Below are 20370 nucleotides of genomic sequence, written 5' to 3' on the forward strand. Positions count from 1 at the left end.
ATTGTAAAGAAAAAAAAAACTTTTAAAAATCAGAATATAAACTAACATCTTCTTTTCTTTTGCCAGGTAATACAAAGCTTTTGAATTAGATCCTACAAATGATTTATGGTTCAGCAAAAGCTCACGAAAATATGAATAACTGTTACTCAATGAACATTACAACAATTTAATTATGGAGAAGTCTAAAATAAATAATATTTGTATGAAATTAAACAAATGATTGTTATATTATCCTTCAATAACCTGCACATGAGAAATAGTGTTAGGACACACAAATAGTATAGTTTAAATTGATTTTGTTCTTCAGTTGGCACCAAGTGAAACATTTGAGGATTTCCTGGTATCAGAGGAGTACAGGAGCTTCAAAAAATGAATAAATAAACGTTAAATGACCACCAGATAGATGATGAAAACGTTTTATAAACAGAATTGCTACACAAAAGGGTTCTGCTTGACTCCACTTTTTGTAATATTTTGCATACAGTCTTTAAACTGTTCCCACTAGTTCAGAATGGCAGCAGATATCTGGCCAGTATTTGAGATTCACTTACCAAGGCAATCCAGAGAACCACATATTCATCAATAAAACTGTTGAAATACTGGTCAAGGAAGAGCAAACCGGGACCTACAAATGCCAAATCATGAAGATGCATTTCACTCTTTGTCATGTGTGCAACCTACAAAGAAAGGAAAGCATAACGCATGTTAGAGTAATTGGGACCTCTGCAAGAAATGTAACCTAAATGAATGTCCCTAACCCACCAAGAATCTATGTACGTATCTTAACATTTGACAAGATCAAAAGGGATTTCTCACCATCGCCTTGGGTGTTTTTCTCACTTAATAGGGGTATACAAATTAAAAGTTAACCATGGAAGAAACAAACAACCCAACACTAATAACAGAAAAAGGCTGTTCTGGAAGTACAGTATTAAGTTTTATTATCCGTACTACTGATCATAATTTAGAAGTATTATTCTTTTATTTTAAATGTCACAGAAATGTAAAATGTAGTAGAAAAGTGCTTATTAAGTGTTTAATGAAAAACGTTCTTTGTTTAGGATTGTAAATAGTTCAGTGATTACATTTTAAGGATGTTACCAATGTATTTTGATTTAGAAGTGATTGCTGTTATTAATAAAATCACATTATAATGTTAAAAATGTATACAGTACATTGCAATGAAAGTTTTTTTTTTATTTAGGACCAGTATAATTACAGTAAATACAAGAACACAGCAATCAACACAACATGGCAATGCCTAGCAAAGCCCCAAGATAAACACAGAAGAATGCACTGGTACAGTCAACACATGTAATTAATTATACAGTACCTTCCATAATGTTTGGGGCAAAGATGCACTTTTCCTTGATTTACTCTTCGGCTCCACAGTTTAAAATTTCAAATGAAAAAGTTCAGATGTGATTAAAGCGCATATTGCAGACTTTCGTTTAAGGAGATTTGCATATATTTTGATCACAGCACATAGAAATGACAACACTTTTTACACCCAGTTCAAGACACCATAATGTATGCACATCATCAATGACGCATGTGTTTATTTGATATTTGGACCAAAGTCTTCACACATTATACACTTCATGTCATTATTACTATAGTTTTTGTTTTAGGTATATGTTCAGCATTTCTTGCCTCGCATTTCCGGTCATCCTACATTTACTCAGATCGTTGTAGACACGGAACAAACATGAAATGCATATATTACAAATAACAATCTATATTTACTCTATAAAAATCCAGGCACCTCACATCCAGATAAAATGACATGAGCTGGGAGAACTTCAGCTGCGTTGGTGGAGGACTGGGATAGCAGGCTACTTGTGCTAAATGACACATTTGTAAAACAAAAAATGCTGATGGAGAGGTGCGGAGGAATTTAAGGTGGCCCAAGATTACAACTTTTTTTGTAGCCTTTAGGGATTCAACGGTTAACCTCTGCTCTCTTTTCTAGCCTTTCCTTCCATTCTTTTTTTTTCTCCTCCCTTTCTCTTATGTTGGCTTGTTCTTCTAACACTCCATGGGCTCAGCGTCTCAATCACACAATGCAGGAGACTGATGAAGCAATTGAGAAAGGCCGTACCTTCATGTGCATGTGTGTCTCGCCCCAATTACTCCCCCAACCCGCAGCCACATAAGGGTGCCCATGGAGAATGAGCTAACCAACTGATTATTTATTAGAACGGCCATTCTTTCTGAGCCACGGACCCACTATACTACAAGGTCTTGTGGACAGATGAGACAAAGCTGAACCTGTAACAGAGTGACGGCAAGAGCAAAGGGTGGAGATGAAAAAGGAACTGCCCAAGATCCAAAGCATACCACCTCACCTAATAAACGTGGCCAGAGTGTTATGGCTTGGGCATGAATGGCACAATTATTGTCATTAAAGATGTAATTGCTGATGACAGTTACACAATGAATTCTGACGCATGTAAAAACATCTTATCTGCTCAGGTTCAAAGTAAATACCTCTTAACGCACTGAAGAGTGCTCTATCCTACAACAAGATAAAGATCCCAAACGTACTGCTAAGGCAACATGGGTGTTTTTTAAAGACAGAAAACGTAAAATTGGCCAAACCAGTCACCTAATTTAAATCCAATTGAACAACAACATTTATTTATATAGCACATTTTCATACAAAAAGTAGCTCAAAGTGCTTTACATAATGAAGAATAGAAAATAAAAGACACAGTAAGAAAATAAAATAAGTCAACATTAATTAACAGAATAAGAGTGACGTCCAATGGCCAGGGTGGGCAGAAAAAACAAAACTCCAGACGGCTGGAGAAAAAAATTAAATCTGCAGGGATTCCAGACCATTAGACTGCCCAGTCCCCTCTGGGCATTATTCTACCTAACATAAATGAAACAGTCCTCTTTGGATTTAGGGTTCTCACGGAAGGGCTTGATGATGATGATGGTCACGTAGACTTCTGGCTTTTAGTCCATCAGTGTTGGAGCATCATGATGCTTTGAGTAGGTGGTGCTGGCGCAGAATTGAACATGCCTTCCATATACTTAGGAGAAAACTTAAGGGGCAAGCACCCAAAACGAGCAGGAGCTGAAGGTGGCTCCATTAGAGGCTTGGCAGAGCAACACCCGAGAAGGTACTCAGCACTTGGTAATGTCAATTAATCGCAGACTTCAAGCAGTCACTGCATGCTAGGAATATACCACAAAGTACTAAATATGACTGCTTCAATATACCTGCCATTGCTATGTCCCAAACATCATGGTGTCCTAAAATGGGGGGACCACACAAAAAAAGTGATGCTGTGTGACCAAAATGCATGAAAATCCCCTTAAATTAAATTCTGTAATTTTCATCTCCCATATAAAATACAAATAGTTCTTATATTTTTTAGGAATATTTTAGCTGTGCAACTTCTGCACTCAGTTTATTGAATTGAAAATAAAACTAGGATACAGTATGCTGAACATTGTTGTCTATGCATGTCTCTACTGTCATTATGGTAATAATCCTCTTCTTAAATGGCAGTATGGTAATCATTTTCTTATTTGGGTTCTCCAATTAAATAATGTAAGAACTTCTCTGCTAACATATTGGGCTTATAGACAATATTATGAAAAGTTAGCCAAAAATACTGTACATACACAAAGTTTTCAGAAATCATTTCAAGGTTTTGGTGACTTTATGCACAGTCTATTCTTCTCCAAGAAATTTGTAAGAACTACCACAGAACTTCACAATTCCATGACCTATTTGCATATTTTCACTGTACTGTAATCGTTTTACCACTGCTACTACTCTTAAAATGACAAAATATCATACAAAGTTATATAATAAAGAGAAAGCTGATTCCTGACCAAGAAAATGTCACAGTGAGCGTAGTGCTACAGGGCTGCATCATCCCAGTCTCTGGCTATAATTCTGTGTTTCAACAAACTACGACAATCAACAAGGAATGTAGAAAGTTGTTCGGTCTAAGAATGTACATTTGCCCTCCCAGGTTGTCTAATAAATGCATCATCTTTATTTATTCCATAGGATAATCATAAATCAAACCCAGCAGGCCAATCAATAAGTCATGTTTACACCAGCATTAGGACTCGTTACAAAATGAAAAGTGCTACAATAATATTATTACTGTCTTCCGGACCAGCGGTGAACTGTGCATATTCCCTAGTCAAATGTGAGATAAGTTATTTGAATAATTACATGCCATTTTTGCATTGCCTTAAGTAAAATAATTTAGTAGTCTTATCATTTTTAATATTTAAAATTTCAACTGAACAGATATCAGCCACCAATGTTTTTATTACACAAGACAGCAACAAAAACCTGCATTCTTTGTGGGACTGCAATAGATGAGAAGCATTACAGATTCCAAAGAAAACAAGCTGTGCCTTAAATATTAGAAAAGCATACATACCACCAGTTTGTTGGTTATTTTGGCAGATAAGAACCCAAAAGCAAGTATGTAAAGACATGGATGCTTTTCAAAGATTTGAACTGCAGACTTCTTGTATATCATAATTGCAAGGGTTATCACAGAGCCTATGTGCAAGAATGGAGAAAGGACACTTGTTCCCTGCAAGTAAATGAAACATAACACATTGTAATATTTGAAAGTAAATGATAAAACTACTCCTCTCATGCATATAGTGCGCATAAAACCTTTAAAGCCAATATATTAAAAATGAGGATCTCAATTGGGAAACATTCCTGACAATGTATTTGCCTTATGCAACAAACATAAACTGTATACTATTTTCTGAAAGCAGGCATCTATCTACTTCTAGAATGTGACCAGGAATTAAAGTAAAGTCACCATCCATCTTGTGTGTTGTAAGAGGCGTCTAAAAGAGGTTGGTTTCAGGAGAGGCATCTGGCTGTAAAATGTCTGATATAATGCCAACCAGAGGAACCCAGAAAATGACCAGTAAACTGGCAAAGAGAATGTCCAGTTCAAGAACCTAACCCTAACCCGAACCTAACAATTATTTATTTATTTATTTTTAATGAAAAAAGTTAAATGATGGTTTTCATGTTTGGCTGATATTCCACTCTCTAGATTCACCAGTGCTAAAACAGGACTGCAAATGTGTTTGATACCCATGATATTCATAAATGATTAGAGAATATTTTAGCAATTGTCAATATACCCTTTTAGACAGGAATACTATGTAAATTCAAAATCCTGCGGTAGAACGACAGCCAGACAGCACGACAGGCTTTGTCTCCAGGGAGGATTCGGCTCTTTAAATATGACACAATGTTATGTGTCACTAGTACTCTGAACTTTTACCTTATCAAGTTTTCGTGTTGTCTTGTAATTATAGCTTCAACCGGTTCTGACTGGTTGGAGATCAGATCTTTCAAACCTTAGTAATCTAAAATTGAACCTTAATTTATCATAAAATGATTAGATCATACCTTAAAACTGATCAATTTTCTTTAGAATAGTTTGCCTTGCATCACTTTTTAAAGAGCTGCACTTCACAAAACAGACACAGCAAAAGATTACTAAACTTACTGCTATTGTGGATCCATTCTTGCCAACACCTCCTGTAAATATCACACGGAAGTAGTTTGTACTGGAAAATATTGCACCAGCAACTGTACAGAGAGCAGGCAAAATCTTCATTTGGATGTTTAATACAGGAATCTTTGAAGAAAGGTAGTTTAAAAAATAAATTTACAAATCAAAAATAATCTGTAAACTCAGCTTTTATTAATAGCATATAACCATCACTGCAATCAAAGAATGTGTCTATAGGGCACAAGCACAGTTATTCTGTTAAAACTATAACACACTGGTTTACTTGTCTCTACCTTCTACTTTGAGGTATTTCCCATAACCAAAACCTGTACCAATTGGTGACCCTTTTTGTGCAGCCGTGCTTATCAACAGCTAAAGACACAAACTTTAGAGACGGGAGGCAGCAATTTGAGTGATTAGGAGGGATATGAACCAACTACTGGGTTGTTCTAAACATTTTAGTCCATCTCAGAAGTGGATACTGCTTGTCTTCTTCCAACAGCTTCTTAGGATTTATGTACATTTATTTAGCAACGCTAAATTCATTTGTAATCATACCTTGTCCATTTATCTTTTGTTGTAACCTTTGGGATAAAATGTTTGCTTTCATTTCTTTTCTCTCTATTTTAAAAATCATTGCCACCAGTTTACTGACGAAAGGCAAGAGAATAAATGCAGCAGCACGAGAACAGAAAAAAAAAAAAAAGTGCAACCAGACAAATTTGGCAATCAGCAGCAGGAAGGCTGCAGTCCATGTGTCATCTTCTGCTTTAAATGAGTATTTCTGAAAATAAGATGAGAGCTCTCGTTGCCGTCAAAAAATTACTTTTTTTCCCCCACCACTTGATCTGTGGTTTCTCTTTCTTCCATCCATCCATTTTCCAACCCGCTGAATCCGAATACAGGGTCACGGGGGTCTGCTGGAGCCAATCCCAGCCAACACAGGGCACAAGGCAGGAACCAATCCTGGGCAGGGTGCCAACCCACCGCAGGACACACACAAACACACCCACACACCAAGCACACACTAGGGCCAATTTAGAATCGCCAATCCACCTAACCTGCATGTCTTTGGATTGTGGGAGGAAACCCACGCAGACACGGGGAGAACATGCAAACTCCACGCAGGGAGGACCTGGGAAGCGAACCCGGGTCTCCTAACTGCGAGGCAGCAGCGCTACCCACTGCGCCACCGTGCCGCCCGGTTTCTCTTTCTTTTTCTTGATAATTACAAAATATCAACCATTGTATAAATCTGTTATTTCATCTGTAAAGTTGGAATGCAGGATCACTGGAGTTATATGTAATATTTTACATGGGAAAACAAAGAATTACCGCACAGTGTGCAACAGTAGAACTGAAAATGTGCTTGTCTTCATCTCACTCAAAATCAAATGTGAGCAGCCTGGCACTGGGAGGACTTAACAACTGCAGATATAATTATCATCAAATAGCTACCAGTAGTTTATTCAGGTCTGTAACACTTTCACTTTTATGAGAAGTTTATTATTGTTCTCAAAAGGTCCTAAGAAGTGCAAGCTATTCTTTTCAAAAGTATATTATCAAACACTTACACTGATTTTATCATTTGTCACAAAGTTTATGAATGACAACACATTTCAAATCAAAAAGACTGAAAAGATGCAAGTGCAAATTTATACTTCTTTAAAACAGCAAACACAACTGTTAAATCCAAACACTTTCATTGGTTTAAAGTTGAAATAAATCAAGCAGCCTAAAATGAGGAACATGAATGCAGTTCTATAATCTGTAAATGGAAGAAAACTGCTTAACTAAAATAGTGTTTCCAATTAAAGCACTGATTACACTGTTAACTAGAATGGAATACAAAAACAGGTAAACAAGGAGTGCAATTCGGTAAGAACTTTAAAAGTAAAATTGCATGCTGTCCCCATACCTAGATCTTGTTAGGGAAATTTGTGTAGCAATGCCTCTGCAATTCATTTAGTAGTGATTTTGCTTTTGTAACCATTACAGCACCATTATTTAAGTACACTCTGATTACAAGATATTAGGGGTGGGAGGAAACATTTTTTTTTAAATTGTTTAATTTACAAAGCGCAATTCTGAAGTATGGCGATAATCGAATTGCCAGTAGGATTAAAACATCAAGTTTTAAATGAGAGAAAAAATAAAGTGCTGACATTCCTGTCAAGACAGACAGGCAGACAGATACTTTATTAATCCCAAGGGGAAATTCACATAATCCAGCAGCAGTATACTGATACAAAAAAAAAAAACCAATATTAAATTAAAAAGTAATAAAAAATATAACCTTGTTCAACCACGTGTAACCGATACCATGTGATTAATTACAATAGACCGTTAAATATTTGTTGCATGCAAGCAGGCATTTGCAGTTGCCATGGTAACAGTTTACTAATGTAGTTATCGAAATCAGAACGTATAGTACATACGTTTACTTATACTGCTGCAATGACCATACGTGGCTGCTGCATACGGTCACACTTTGCTGAAGGAACGCACTCCTTGAAAAACAGTTCAAAACAATAACATGACTAATCAAGGTTGTAATTACATTTTTGCTGGGCCATCTCAATTTAAATCTAAAGCCTGGACTTACTTTGGATTTGGACAAAGTAAACGGAGAACTTGAGATGACAACGTGCCAAATAAGCTTGCTGCACCTCTGGTAGCCAGTTTTCCTCACAATAAATGCTATGTGCGCACATCACTCTTGGTAGCTCAGCAAACACTCAAACTACCAGCAGTTGCATGCCTGCTAGGAAGAATAAGAAATGTCACTGGGTTTTTCCAAAGAAGTACCCAATGTCTTCAAGCTTTACAGCCAAAGCAGAAATTATAGGAACTTCCACAGCACTGGCTGATTACCTATGTGCCAATCCAATGGAACAGAGCACATGATATTGCTGAATGTTTCCTTAAACAGCAACCCGCAATTACTCCTGCACTATTATCCCCCGAGGCGAGGAAGAATGAGAAGGAGATGAGATGACTTTCACAGAGTTGGATATAACGAATGCAGAAGAATTCATAAAGGCACTGAAGCTAGTAAAAGTGTCTACTTGTGTTATGTCAGCAGCTTCACTTCACGAGCAGCTTCCACAGGACACACACGGGAATGTGGAAGATGACCTCTTTGTCAGAGATATAAAATATGCTCTTCACCAAGACCTGAAGAAATGGTATGCAAGTGAGCATGAGATGGCTATACATTATGTGGCATCAGCCATTGATGCAAGATTTAAATCAATACCATTCCTGTCAGAGAATGAGAGACAAGAAACTTATACAAGAACAGTCTACAATATTCCAGAAGTGGTGCAGTAGCAAGCTCCTCAGGCAAACTGAAATTCATAAATGCTCTCAATATGATTCAAAATGTGTTTCTTTTCGATAGCTGACTGCATTCAGAGTTTAGCAGTGCTTCTCTCAGTATGTGTGTATCACTTGTGCAGGGTATGTACAGTGCACCCGGAAAGTATTCACAGCACATCACTTTTACAACATTGTGTTATGTTACACCCTTACTCCAAAATGGATAAAATTCATTTTTTCCTCAGAATTCTACACACAACACCCCATAATGACAACGTGAAAAAGGTTTACTTGAGATTTTTGTAAATTTATTAAAAATAAAAAAATTGAGAAAGCACATGTACATAAGTATTCACAGCCTTTGTCATGAAGCTCAAAATTGAGCTCGGGTGCATCCTGTTTCCCCTGATCATCCTTGAGATGTTTCTGCAGCTTAATTGGAGTCCACCTGTGGTAAATTCAGTTGATTGGACATGATTTGTAAGGCACACACCTGTCTATATAAGGTCCCACAGCTGACAGTTCATGTCAGAGCACAAACCAAGCATGAGGTCAAAGGAACTGTCTGTAGACCTCTGAGACAGGATTGTCTCAAGGCACAAATCTGGGGAAGGTTACAGAAAAAGTTCTGCTGCTTTGAAGGTCCCAATGAGCACAGCGGCCTCCATCATCCATAAGTGGAAGAAGTTGGAAACCACCAGGACTCTTCCTAGAGCTGGCTGGCCATCTAAACTGAGCGATCGGGGGAGAAGGGCCATTAGTCAGGGAGGTGACCAGAGGTCCTCTGTGGAGAGAGGAGAACCTTCCAGAAGGACAACTATCTCTGCAGCAATCCACCAATCAGGCCTGTATGGTAGAGTGGCCAGATGGAAGCCACTCCTTAGTAAAAGGCACATGGCAGCCCCCCTGGAGTTTGCCGAAAGGCACCTGAAGGACTCTCAGACCACGAGAAACAAAATTCTCTGGTCTGATGAGACAAAGATTGATTTCATTCATTTATCCTGCTATGGATACAGTTATAAAGTTTACTTGTTGACTCAATAAAAACACTTTTTAAATATATTTAATTGTATTACATACAATGATTTAGAATTGTCAAATTGGAAAGAAATTCTCTTTTCACTAAAACAAATCAGCAACAAATCATAGTACTGAAACGTAATACTCAGAAAATCTCAATGCTTAACAGTCTCTCTCTCTCTCTATATCTATCTCGAATCGGTGGGCAAAAAAATTTAATACTGAATCGAGAGGTCTCTGACGATGTCCATCCCTACAAGATATGGATGACAACTTCACAGGCACAGAGTGGATTTAGAAAGTATTCAGACCCCTTCATATTCTGCATGTTTCATTGAATTAAAGACTTGATTTAAAATTGAGTAAATTTGACATTTTAGTCAATTAATCTGCACTCAATAACCCATAATGATAAAGTCAAAACATGTTTTCAGAAAGATCAGCAAATTTATTAAAAGTCAAAGACTGAAATTTTTCATTTATACAAGTATTCAGACCCTTTAATCCAGTACTTTGTAGAAACCTCTTTGGCAGCAATTATTATTTCGAGCCTTTCTGTATAGTCTCTACAAGTTTAAAAAAAAAACTGCATCTGGGCAGTTTATTCCACTCTTCCTGTCAGATTTTCCTAATCTCCATTAGACTGGATGGAAAAGGTCTATAATCAGCCACTCCAGAACAGTCAGAAACGTATCCCAAAGTAACTCCAGCGTTGTCTTGGCTGTAAATGCTTCTGGTCATTGTCATGATGAAAGGTGAACTGTGACCTCAGCATGAAGTTGTGTGCACCCTGGATCAGGTTTTCTCCAAGGACCTCTCTATATTTTACTACATTCATCCTTCAGCCAGTTCTGACCAATTTTCCCTGTCCCTGCCACTAAGAAGCACCCCCAATAATGTGATGCTGCCATAACCATGGGTTACCACAGGAATGGTAGTGGCAGAGATGAACAGCAACTAGTCTTCGCCATTCATAGTGCGCAGAGTTCTATCCAAAGAGTCTAATTTATGTCTCATCAGACAAGAGGATATTTTGCTTAATCCTCTCATGGTTCTGTAAACTGTTATATGCTTGTTATTCGAGAGAGACTTCTCCCATAAATGTTTGATTGATGGAGCACTGCTGAAACAGTCATCCTTCCGACAGGTTTTTCCATCTCAGCAGAGGACTTCTGAAGCTCTGATAGAGTGACCATTGGATTATTGATCACTCTTACTTGGTTCTTGCCTGGTTACTCAGTTTGGCTGGACAGCCAACTCTAGGGAAGAGTCCTGATAGTAATTGTAAAATATAAGATGTTTGGAACTAAGGTCAATGTGCTCCTGCTGAAATTCAAATCTCTAGAAATTTTTTTATACTTGTGTCCTAATCTATGCCTCACTGCAATTTCAGCAGAGAGGTCTACAGAGAGTTACTTGGACTACATGGCTTGGTGTTTGTTTTGACAAACTGTGTGAATTGTGGAACCTTCTGTACACAGGTGTGCATTGTTTTAAATGATGTCTAAGCAATTAAATTTACCACTGGTGTACTCAAGTCAAGTTCTAGATACATCTCAAGGATAATCAAAACAAAAGAGGATGCACCTGACCAGAAACTGGATTGTCATGGCAAAGGGTGTAAATACGAACATTAATGAGGGATTTCAGTTTTTGATTTTTATTAAATTTGCAGACCATTCTTAAAACTTGTTTTCACTTATTAAGTGTGGACTGCTAGGCTCAACATCAAATTTATCCATTTAAAATTAAATCTACAACACAATAAAGTGCGCAGAAAATAAATGGGTCTCAATTTCTGAATCCATTGAAAATACACTTTTCATAATGATATTAATTTTCAAAAGAAATTGTTCACTTCAGTTAACACAGCATGTTCTACCACTTGTTCTAGACATCTGGCTGCATTTAGTGAAGCTGCACCTAGTAATTATATTTTACAAAGCCCATGTTAAAAGATTATAATTATGGTCAGTAATATACAGGTTAAAATGTGAAAAAAGGCATTAAAAATGGCTGAACAGGTTTCTTTTGAACCAGAACAGCTCAGTGTTTCACAAAATCTACTTTTTTTCCCAAAGGTAAGTTTATGTAAACAAAAAAATGTTGAAAATAATTTTATGGCAACATTCTCACACTCCCCCTGAAGAGGACAAGAACACTAATTCTGTAATTAACAAAGACTTGTGTAGGTGATGTCTACGTACAACCAACATGGAAATAAAGCAACAGAGATCAATGGAGGCACTTAATGATAGGAAACGGTTAACAATACAGAAACAAAATATGTATCTGTTTAAAGCAAGTAATTTATGGAGTTGTATCGAAAGGATTACTGGTTACAATCAGCCAAGTGGATGACCAGTGGACAAAATCTGGACAGGGCTAATGAGCTGACTCGGTGTCTTCTTTACACTTCCCCATCAAGTCTTTAAATTACAGCTCCAGTCAGCCTTCACTGCTGTCTAAGTGTTGTATGTTTTGTATATCTCCTTAGTTCTTAAGCAGTCTCATTATATCAAATTAAATCAAGCAGATGCTTGTTCTCCACATATCCTCATGAACTTTGATACATTGCCTCAAGGATATATGGTTGGTTCTCTTTCCCCTGTTACAGACAGTCTAACACTGCTAATCAAGCAGAGAGAGAGGAGGCTGGACAGAGTTCAATCTAGCAAAAATGCTTTTCCATTTGGTATACATTTAGAAGTAGAACAAGATTCCTTTGTGTTCAAATATAGTGCATTGCACTTACAGTATACAGTCACAACTTTTGGCTACCATGCATGGTGATAGAAATATTCAGAAAAGCAATTTTGTTATTCAGGCCTACATATCTGAGCTTTGACTTTATCGTTGGGCTATAAATGAGATGGAGGGAATTAAGTACTTACAAGTACTCGGAGGTACACCTGGACAGAAATTGATCTGTGCAAATAAGTCATATAAAAAAGGACCCAAGTCATCTGTATTTATTAAGGTGGCTCGGTTCCCTTACCCTGAATAGCATGAGAACAGAAGCTGCCAACAAACTTAAATCATCTGGAAGGCTGTTAACACATTAAACTGTCTGGAGGCAGCAGTACAGATGAAAGAGGATGTTGCCTGAACTGACGGTTATCATAAACTTATACATCAAGCTGAAAGTATGAGAACAGTTGCTGAGTATTTTTACAACAGGGCCAATTAAAACTAACTAAAACTAACTTAAAAACTAACTAAAACAAATATGTGTCTTTATGTGTATGCATTAGAAAATTGTAGTATTAGTGAATTTGTTACAGTGCTCTGAGCCTAAACTCAGTGAACAGCACAGGATAAAAAATAAACTGATGAATTTAACTAAATAGATTATGAGCAATTTTTATTCTCTTATTATGCTATCTTGAATACAGTATATCTGGTGTAGTTTGAGTGATACCTGCTGTAATAAAAAAATTACCTTTTGCAAAATCATGGTTATGAGAAAAAACAAACAAACTAACATATATCCCCTCAACCCCCTGCTAAATCTTCCTTAAATATCTTTTACAGTCAAACAGGGGTTTTTATTTGCCTTTCTCGCAATCCAACAAGCTATTCTTTTCAGAAAGTTTTCTTAGTCTTTCAGACTTCAACTTGACCTCTACTATTGCTGTTAACTGCCATATCTTAACATTATGAACTGAGTAAACAGTTACCTGAAAATGCTTTGCTGTCTTCTTGTAGCCTTTTCTTGCTTTGTGAGAATCAATTTATTTTTCCAGAGAGCCAGGCAGCTGCTTGACACTAGAATTACCAGAGCTTACGAAAAAACTCATAGATCCAGTCCACCTTAAATCCGTTCGCACCTCTCCGCCAGCGTCTTTTGTCCTGTAAATGTGCCCATAAAGACAAGCAGCCATCCCCCCACCGCCTTAGAACATGTTTTAGAGTGGAAATAATAGATTGTTATTTGGAACACATGCATTTCATGTGTGTTCTGTTTCTACAATAATCTGTGTAAACACATTTTTAAAACAGAAACGTTTTTCATATTTTAGTAGTAAATGACAAAATGTAAGCATAAACTATATAATGTGTGAAGCCTGAAGTCCAAAGATCAAATAAACACTCTCACAAAAGGTTCAAGAAAAAGACAACAGCTTCTGTGGTGTAGCAGTAAGATTAGCTGACTTGTAATCAACAGTCTCCAGTTCGATCTCAACTTCCTCCTATATTTTCCGTTTTCAGTAGTGAGCTGCTCTTATTGTTAATATTATACAGTACACACATACACTTGGTTTGTGTCTGTAACAGACTTTGTATATTTATAGGACTTGTAAAAGTTACCTTTTTTTCCCCACTATTATTCTCTCAGTCACGATCACGATACAAACCACAGCATAGAAAGAAGTGTGTACATTGCAATAGGTACACACGTCGGAAATGTAGGAAGGACGGTCTTTGCGTGTGCGTGAACTGTGAGCATTTGAATTTGATGATTGCATACAGCACTGAACTGACCTCTCTGCACTGTTCCTTCATCTGTATGTCCTGGAGTACAAAAGAAACAGCATACAGCAACATGTGGGGACTGGCAAGATCGTGGGGGGGAAACACACAATCACTGATTACAACTCCAAGATGTTATGCGAATGATTATGAATAATGTTGCATCCATGCCACAATGTTTTTCGAAATGTACTATACAGGTCATAAAATGAATAATTCCAAATATCATATATACCTATGGGGTTTTTTTTGACATCATAGACCATAAGGCGCATACTAATTCAGCGTAAGCAGGAACACTCAATAAAACTGAATAAAAAAAAATCAAGTGACAGTGAGATACGAAGAAGGCAGATTCGCCAGCGTTTATGTGTCAGCTTTTATCCTTCCAGATCAGACAATGTCCAGTTCCATTGCCTCAAAACACCACTCACATCTACAGTTATTCCCAGTTTCAAATAAAAACTAACAGCGTCAGATCCCTAGGGCGATAGTATGTATCTTGATCGTGAAAGAGAATAAAAGTGGAAAAAAAAAAAAAAAAGGGTAACTTTTACAAGTCCTATAAATGTACACCGTCTGATACAGACACAAACCAAGTGTATGTGTGTACTGTATAATATTAACAATAAGAGGAGCTCACTACTGAAAATGGCAAATATAGGAGAGTGTCCGGATTGAACCGGGGACTCTTGATTACAAGTCAGCAAATCTTACCGCAACGCCATGGAAGCTGTTGTCTTTTCCTTGAACCTTTTGTGAAAGTGTTTTATTTGATCTTTGGACTTCAGGCTTCAAACATGATAGAGTTTATGCCTACATTTTGTCATTTACTACTAAAATATGAAAAAATGTTTCTGTTTTAAAAATGTGTTTACACAGATTATTGTAGAAACAGAACACACATGAAATGCACGTGTTCCAAATAACGATCTATTATTTCCACTCTAAAACTCCAGCACTTCACTCCCAGATAATAAATGAAGGCATGAACTGGGAGATGTTTGTGCACGTTCTAAGGCGGTGGGGGGATGGAATAGCAGGCTGCTTGCTACTTGTCTTTATGGGCACATTTACAGGACAAAAGACGCTGGTGGAGAGGTGCGAATGGATTTAAGGTGGGCCGGATCTATGAGTTTTTTCGTAGGCTCTGGTAATTCTAGTGTTGAAGGAGTCTATGGCTGCTAATTGTTAGGACAAGGTTAGAGGAGGAATTTATATAGCTTTGCAGTTTGCATCACCTGGAGTTTCCTAATGATGACTGTGAACAAGCCACAGCCCTGTCAAACTAATGAAGGCCTGAGACCTCAAATATCTTGGGGGTGCCCAAATCTTTGCAAGGTGCAACTTTCTTTTTTACCCTGTATAATTGTACAAAACAAAAACAATACACTAATCTTGCAAAGAATGCTGAAAATAAATGTGTCATCTTTAACTTTATGCCTTTTGGTGAGCAGCTCATCTTATGCTCATCTATTCACTGTAACATTTTAAGCAAGGGTCCCCAAACGTTTGCACGCCACTACAAGTAGCTAGCCAGGTAAGGACTCTGGCACTCAATAATTAAAGGTACTGTACATCACATATTTAAGGGGTATCAAAAATACAGCCTACAGAAGCAATGGCTAGATGTGTGGCCACCTGATTTGCACCATGCATGTGCACCATTTTCTTGCAGGTGTATAACTTCATCCAGTACTTATACCACATGCATTTCAGAACAGGTATCCATCTGAAGCAAAGCATGTTTGAGCTTGGCCAGTACGTGGATAGGAGACCATCTAGGAAAAGCTTGGGTTATCACTTGAAAAGATGTTGAAGTCAACAGGGGGTGAATACCCTGCAGTCTGTGTGTGTATCCCAATGCCCCAAAGCAGTGACACAAACACTGTGCTGTAAAAATGGTGCCATCCTTCAGAAGAGATAATAAAAACTGAGGTCTTGAAACAATGTAGTCATTAAAGGTCTCCTTCATAAATAGCAGCATGTATTCTGATGTCTAGGCTAAATTGCCCTCCATGGCCTAGTCATTCTGGCCCCTAATCATTCCATTTCTAATTGGCTCTCTTTTGTACCCCTTAACCACCTAAAAGGTAATGTATGGTTCAAAATGACTGCCATCGCCTCATCCAGGTGGATGCTGTACATTGGTGATGGTTGAAGTGTCTCCCCTCTCTCTCTAAAGTGTTCAGAGTACTGAGAAAAGTGCTATATTAATGTAAAGAATAAAAACTAAAAATCAGGTAGCATCATAAATTTATTTGTACTGTGCATGTGCAAATATTTCGTGAAAAGTGATGCTTACAGAATTTTTTGTTTGATTGGCTATCAAAGGCTTTTTTCCTTCTATATAAACTGAAATCCTTATAAACTTTAATCCAGAGACTGTACATCATGAACACAAATGTTAATTTAGGATTATATAGTTTATTATAAACTTTCAGGACACACTTCACTTAGTATTTGCTAAACTAAAACTGAATTCCACCTGTTAAATATTACTTTAAGGCACTATACAATTCAAAAGCTGTTATCTCTCAACAATTAGCTTGAAACTTTATTATAAAATAAAGACAAGGTCGGCCTCAATATGATCCCAAAGTAAATGATGCAAAAAAGCACACATTTAAAGATAAATGGCAAGCATTTGCCAGTATAAGCTTTTCAAGAAGCACAGTTGCAGGGGAATCTGAGATTTACTGAATGATCTTAATAACCAGCTTTCTGATAAAAAAACAGTCAAATGATTAAAACACAGATATAACAGATGTGGCTCAGCTTGCAGTTTTCATTTGTGGTGTTGATAACAATATGCAGATAATGCAAGATTTTGTGAAACTAGTTCAAATGAAAGACACTTCTACAGGAGTCAATCAATATATTCTAACACTTTGATGATAGCTCTTGATAGGCTAAATGATAAGTGGAGGCATGCTTGTCTGTATAAAGATAAGTATATCGAAATGACAAGGAAGACTGGGTATTGACAAAGTTGAAAGGGAAAAAAAACCTTTTTTGTAGAATGTTGTCATTTTCACTGCATTTTGCACCAAAACATTAGATTTGTTAATAAAGATAATGAACTTTTTTTTAAGTTTAACAGGGTTAATTTTTTTTTTTTGTGTTATAGTTTTTGTTTGGGGTTAGATTGTTTTTCTTTCCTGTATTTCCTCAAAATTGTTTGACCACTCTTATATAATATGTACATAATGTTAGGTAGGAACCAATCACTGGGAGAGCATGTGTTGCAGACTCTCTGTTGGGGGTGCATTTATGGGTACCCATGTCGTCATTTCAGCAGGTGTGTATTTGGCTTGCTAGAGAGAAAACCTCCCTCATTTTATGTTACACTTACTTTCTTTTTTTTTTGCTCTCTCAGCATGTATTTATTTAAGTTTAAGTGGTTGAGATTCTTAAAACCAACAGGGGTATGGTCTTTTGACTGTCTGCCATGGAACGAAGAAAGGAGGAGGTAGAAAGTTACATGAGCAAAAGGTCTAACCACAAACAATTCAGCAACCCTCTGGAAGACCCTGAAAGTTCTCAAATTGCCATATCACACCGAAATTCACAGTCTAATTTGTGGTACTATAGTCAAATTCTTTTTTTATCAGTTGCTCACTGACATACAGGTATTTATGGAAATAAAGGAAAATCCTATATCAGAGCTACAGGACAGCAGATGGTTGTATGGTTGATATTATGGAATACCTACATCGACTTAACACAAAGACAGAAGGACGCAGCAAACTGGTGTCAGTGTTTTATGAAAACATTTGAGCTTTTGAGATTAAACTGTAGAAAAAGAAGTTAACAAAAAACAATCCAACACACCTTCAAATTTTAAAACTCTCATCTTATTAACACTATGTCACCTGTTGATGCTAAACCAAAAATGTACAGTAGCAAACTTTCCACATTGTGACGTGAATCTAGTAGGAGATTTTTTGACTTTCAATGTTTTGAGAAATACTTTGCAGTATTTTGAAATCTATTTTCAACAAAAGCATATGAGGCACAAGAGGAACTCCAAATGTTGATAACTGGTCTGTAGAATATCTCTCTTGAAAGAAGAAATCTATACTTTTGACAACGGAATATTTTATTGCTACAAAAGCTCAAAATATTCATGGGTTGATAGTTTTTGCTGCAAGAATTCTATCCATGCTTGCAATGTCATGTCTGCGAGCAGTTTTTGGTATGAACCTTAATAAAGCACAAAAAAAAAAAAATATGTATTCAACTCAGGCAAGCACTATGCACGATATATTCTTGGCACAGATGAGAGCCTTTAATTATTTTTTGTAGCTATCTATAACTTGTTGCACCTTTCTGCTGGTAGTTTTTCCCATTGTTCAACTGCAAATTGTTATAGTTCTTAAACGTTTGCAGGATTTCTTTTACAAAAAGCAGATTTTAGCCTTTTCAAAACATTTTCAGCTAGAATAGAATCATCATTCACTTATGGCCTATTTAAAAGGGCCTGTTTGTTCTTTTTTAATCATTCTTTTCTGCTTCTGGACATCTGTTTTGGGTCATTGTTCTCCTGAAAGATACATCATCTTTGGACCATACCTTGATATCTTTACACTGGGTGGCATATTCTGCTTTTAGATGCCCTAATAATCTACCGAGTTCATTTTTCCTTTAGTAAGTTAAAAACCTCCAGTATCAGAGGCCGTCCCACAGCATTATGGAACCTCCATGATAGTTTAATGCAGGTAAAGCGTTATTTTGTCATAATCTTCATATCACTGTGTATAAAAAAAAAAAAAACTGGTGTGCATTACTAAAGAACTTTATTTTGGCTTAATCAGTTCACAAAACATTTTCCCATAAGGATTTTGGTTTCTCTTGGTATATTTTGGCAAATATCAGATTGTGCCTTTTTATGTCTGTCTTCCAATACTCAGAGCTTCTTTGGTCTTCATCAATAAACCATTTTTTGCTTTAGGATGTGGACTGAACCACAGGTCAGTTTTAAGTTATTTCTGTTATTCACAGGGCTTTTTTCCAACAGTTCACATCAATCTTTGAAGACTTCTATTTTTTCTCTCTTGCCACCACATCCTGGGAAGTTCTTGACAGTTCCATATTCATACTTAACCGCTTTGTAAGCAGAAGAAACATAAATGCCAAGGTCACTGGAAAAAGGACCTTCAACATTTTGCATTTTTGTGTTTGGTAATGATAGTATTTTGATGGTCTCATACAGCCCTCTTGTCTTCACCAATATTAGTAAGGAATAGGGAATGAAAGTGATCTTCTTGAAGCATTAAAACCAAAATTTATTGGTTAAACATGAGTTGATATAGGTCATGTGAGTACTAGAAATTTATAATGATTAAGTCTACTTTCACTGCAATGATAATCTAGTTCTTCTAATCAAACTAATTTGAATAATTCAAATGGTTGTAATAACTGTAAAGGCACTTTTCAGTTTTTAATTACTGTTTGACCTTGTGCAGATCTGTATCAAACAGGTACTGTATAAAGACCAAAGCTGTTTCAGTGAATATTTTTTTGAGTGATACTGTATATGATATATCAAAAGGCAAAGGTGCCAATTATGTTGAGCACAACTGTATATTTTCCCTTCTCTATTCCCAGTAAGATCTCTGTCTTTATTGCCTAAGCCTGTTTGTTATGTGAACTCATCACCGGTCAGTTCTAGCTGACATCGCTATCATATTCACAGGCATATATCTCAATGCTATAAATATGAATTTATATAAATGCTTACAAGACTGGCTCCCTATTCAAGGATTGCTCCTCCCTTATGCCAATGCTGCTGGGATAGGTACCAGCACTCTGTGAAAGTAAGGTTATAACTTCAACTTTCAGGATGCTAGCTATGCAGTACAATGATAATGACATCCAATCTTCTTTCTTCTTTCAACAACAATAAAATCTTGGATAAAGTGAATTTAACTAAGTGACAATATCTTCCATAAGTACTGGTTTAATATGATAAGAACCTTAGAGGATAACTTTGGTATTTTTTAAAGATTGAAGCACCACAAACACA

General features: G+C 36.8%; 1 protein-coding gene across 1 annotated transcript in view; it reads right to left on the reverse strand.

The window, feature by feature from the left end:
- cept1b (choline/ethanolamine phosphotransferase 1b) overlaps positions 1-20370 on the reverse strand; it is a 121867-nt gene that overhangs the window by 2694 nt on the left and 98803 nt on the right. The window contains exons 6-8 of the mRNA XM_039748620.1: positions 5523-5654; positions 4419-4577; positions 552-677 (exon numbers count right to left, since the gene is read on the reverse strand). Coding sequence (XP_039604554.1) covers positions 552-677; positions 4419-4577; positions 5523-5654 — 417 coding nt within the window. The remainder of the gene's footprint in view (positions 1-551; positions 678-4418; positions 4578-5522; positions 5655-20370) is intronic.

The sequence above is a fragment of the Polypterus senegalus genome, chromosome 3, assembly GCF_016835505.1.
Source record: "Polypterus senegalus isolate Bchr_013 chromosome 3, ASM1683550v1, whole genome shotgun sequence".
In the NCBI taxonomy this organism is placed as follows: Eukaryota; Metazoa; Chordata; class Cladistia; order Polypteriformes; family Polypteridae; genus Polypterus; species Polypterus senegalus.